Raw genomic sequence first — 2959 nt, forward strand, 5'->3', positions numbered from 1 at the left:
CTAGCATAATCAGTCTGTTATTCAAATACGCTTAATCGCTCTCTTGTTTCATTTAACTATACTTTAACATAACGCAGATTACTGTAGGAGTTATTTCAATTACTATTGGTCATTATGAAGTGGATTTGGTTTGTGTTGCTTGCAGAAGCTATGACCGTAGTTGATTCACGTAAGGTGTTTACGTTGAAGTTGTAAAAATGTATTTATTAGAAAAAATTATCAACAGATCGACCGCTGACCAACAGGGGGAGTTATGAAGTATTTTCGTTTTCCACGAAAGCTAAAACAATGGCAGAGGTAGTCTACAGGATGTGCTTGCCGAAAGTTCCTGATTACGTTCACGCAACAGCAAGACCGAGCAACACATCTTTGCCCCACAAGTTTAATCTGACCATTCTTGAAATTAAGAGAGGAACCTTTGTAGTTGAAATAGAGCGAGTTGATCAAGCTACAGGGTGGGATTGGATGCCGATAACTGTGGATTGGTTCTCATATATAGGTACGAATGTAAAACTATTACATCATCACGAATGATAACATTCTTATTTAGCTTAATATTAATTTATTATAATATATAAAAGATAAATTTCATTTTTCTTACAGGTAACGTGATGTTTATTAAAATCTGATCCTTTGGTTCCCGGATGCTGCAGATAGAAGAGAAATATATCTTAACCCGTCATCCAAGTACTGTATTGACAATGGTGGTCGATTAGTGGATATTGTGGATAAAGCGATGTACGACGTGGTTTATAACTATAGTCGACAAACCGTAGTATTCGGATCACATGGTTGGGTTGACATTTAGCTCGGTTCAAGTTACAACACAACGGTAAGGCTGGAATACGCACATTATATATAACCTGTTCATGTATGCATTACATTAATTCACTTAGCGCTGCGTTCTTCACAGATGCGTGTAAAACAAATATATTTTGCCCGTTAAACGGAAGTAAACAACTTAAATATGTGCCGGAAATAGCGCTGCTTTTATATTTACGATGTTTTCGTGAACCAAGTAAAATGTTTGTTACGTTATAGCAAGGATTCACACGTGGATACATTGCATCATAATAGCCATTGTTTAACCTGTCAATTAAATGTGACATAATAGTGATTCAATCTGTGATTATTTGCGTCAAATTTGCATTTTAACATGTAGGATCTCGAAAACAGGTATATACCCAAAATGTGGGAGTTCTGTCATAACTATTCAATTAGCCATTTGTTCTTTATCGAAAAATTTAATTTAATGTAAACTTTTACCCCATACAGACTGATACAGTGACGCAGAGCAACGGGAAACCTGGTTATCACGGAAGTTGGCACGAGACGCGCACCGGATTGGTGCTTCAAATCCAACCACCAAGTTCAACCAGCAATACGGAATATTGAATTATCCTCCGACATCGGATGCTACCGTTACACAACTGTGTTCAATTAATCTAATGCAGCTTGGTTAGCATAAGTTGGATGAATTGATACTTAAATGGGTGAATGTGACGTTTATACAAGAGTCAAATCACTCATTATTTTGCTCTTATTGATATCAGGTATAGTTTAATATAAAATGGCTACTCCGGCATTAAAACTTTAATTATATTATACCAACGTTTCGTCTGCCATACGGCGAGACTTCATCATACTGGTATGGACTTTACTCTGTCGTCTATTGTGCAGCATCGTTGATTATTTATTGCGAATATATTGATTGTGTCTTGCTTATTGTGGTTGTATATATTCTACATCGCTTAATGTTTAATATATATGGTGGGGAAGAGGGGACACCTCCAGAACATTATTTCGTGTTTTAAACAATAAGGTTTTGTAATTCTTTGAATGTTCTTTGTTTATACCAAATGCTAAGACGAGAAAATGGAATGAAAAGGCGTCCCATCTTTCCCCACCCTACTATACCTGTTTTACGTAATATTTCTCTGCATAAAATTAACTCGTCCTGTAGACACAGCCAACGTGACTATAGAGTCACGCGTTTTTTCCAACTGTATAGAATTGTTTGGCCGGAATTTTAAAATATTTAAATTCTCCGACGGCCTCTAAGCAGCCTTTTACCCACGACAGCAAAAAAACAAGCGTTTGTCCGAAAGTTCACCTTTCGTATTTTATTAATCGTTGTTGTGCAGTTCGCAATGTTATATTAAACCGAAATTAATCCAAACATTTTAGTATTTTACCATAGTCATGATGTCTATTATAAAAGGCGGGTCAATATCAGTTGGCCAACTACAAAATTTCAGCAACTACAAGACAAGCGGGCCACCCATGGTAGCATAAATTAGAGTGGCCATAACTAGTTTACGAGTGACCTCTCTCATATGTGTTAGTAAGATGGGTTTATATCAAGTTATCGGAAATTTCGAGGCATAAACTTTACGTCTGTTATCCTTAGAGTTGCTTTGATTTTGCGCAGGTAAATATTTTATGTCAACAGAAATATTTCCAATACTGATTATCAGAATACAAATCTAACATTATCAGGATAGAAGAAAGCAAACTACGTAATCGTTCATGTGGTTAACAATGGTCTACGAATCTTACACACTGAAAACTGGATATAAACTTTCGGGATATAAACGAAAACTACAAAATTAATCAACACAAATTAAAATTTATTTAAATTAGTATCCAATACCACCTTTGTAAAACACTTTTCGTTATACAATAACAAACAAATGAAAATATACGATCAATGGTGTTTTACACCCGACAAAATAATACGACCGGCGCCGTGGCAAAGTGGTTAGCGCGCCTGCCTCTAACCAAGAGGTAATGGGCTCAAGGCCCGTCGCTGCTACCATTGTGGGCGTATGTGTTCTGGCAGACTAACACTATATAGACTTTTTATTTATATTTGCACTGCAACGTAAACAAAGCCAAAGGCTACCGATTACTGTACGTGTTATACCAACAGATTCCCGATATATGAATGAATGTAATT

At 36.3% G+C, this 2959-nt stretch overlaps 1 protein-coding gene across 1 annotated transcript; it reads left to right on the forward strand.

Moving 5' to 3' along the window:
* Positions 1 to 552, forward strand: LOC108949816. Its single transcript, XM_018813579.2, has 2 exons — positions 1 to 169; positions 227 to 552. The coding sequence occupies exons 1-2, from the start codon at positions 115 to 117 to the stop codon at positions 532 to 534; spliced, it is 363 nt and encodes a 120-aa protein (XP_018669124.1). The 5' UTR covers positions 1 to 114; the 3' UTR covers positions 535 to 552.
* Positions 553 to 2959: the final 2407 nt, after the last annotated feature.

This window comes from Ciona intestinalis, chromosome 10 (genome assembly GCF_000224145.3).
Source record: "Ciona intestinalis chromosome 10, KH, whole genome shotgun sequence".
NCBI classification, from domain to species: Eukaryota; Metazoa; Chordata; class Ascidiacea; order Phlebobranchia; family Cionidae; genus Ciona; species Ciona intestinalis.

Coding starts and splice junctions, on each gene's coding strand:
- LOC108949816 (XM_018813579.2), top strand. CDS start 115: ATGAAGTGGATTTGGTTTGTGTTGCTTGCAGAAGCTATGACCGTAGTT. Junction 170..226: donor TATGACCGTAGTTGATTCAC/GTAAGGTGTTTA, acceptor AATTATCAACAG/ATCGACCGCTGACCAACAGG.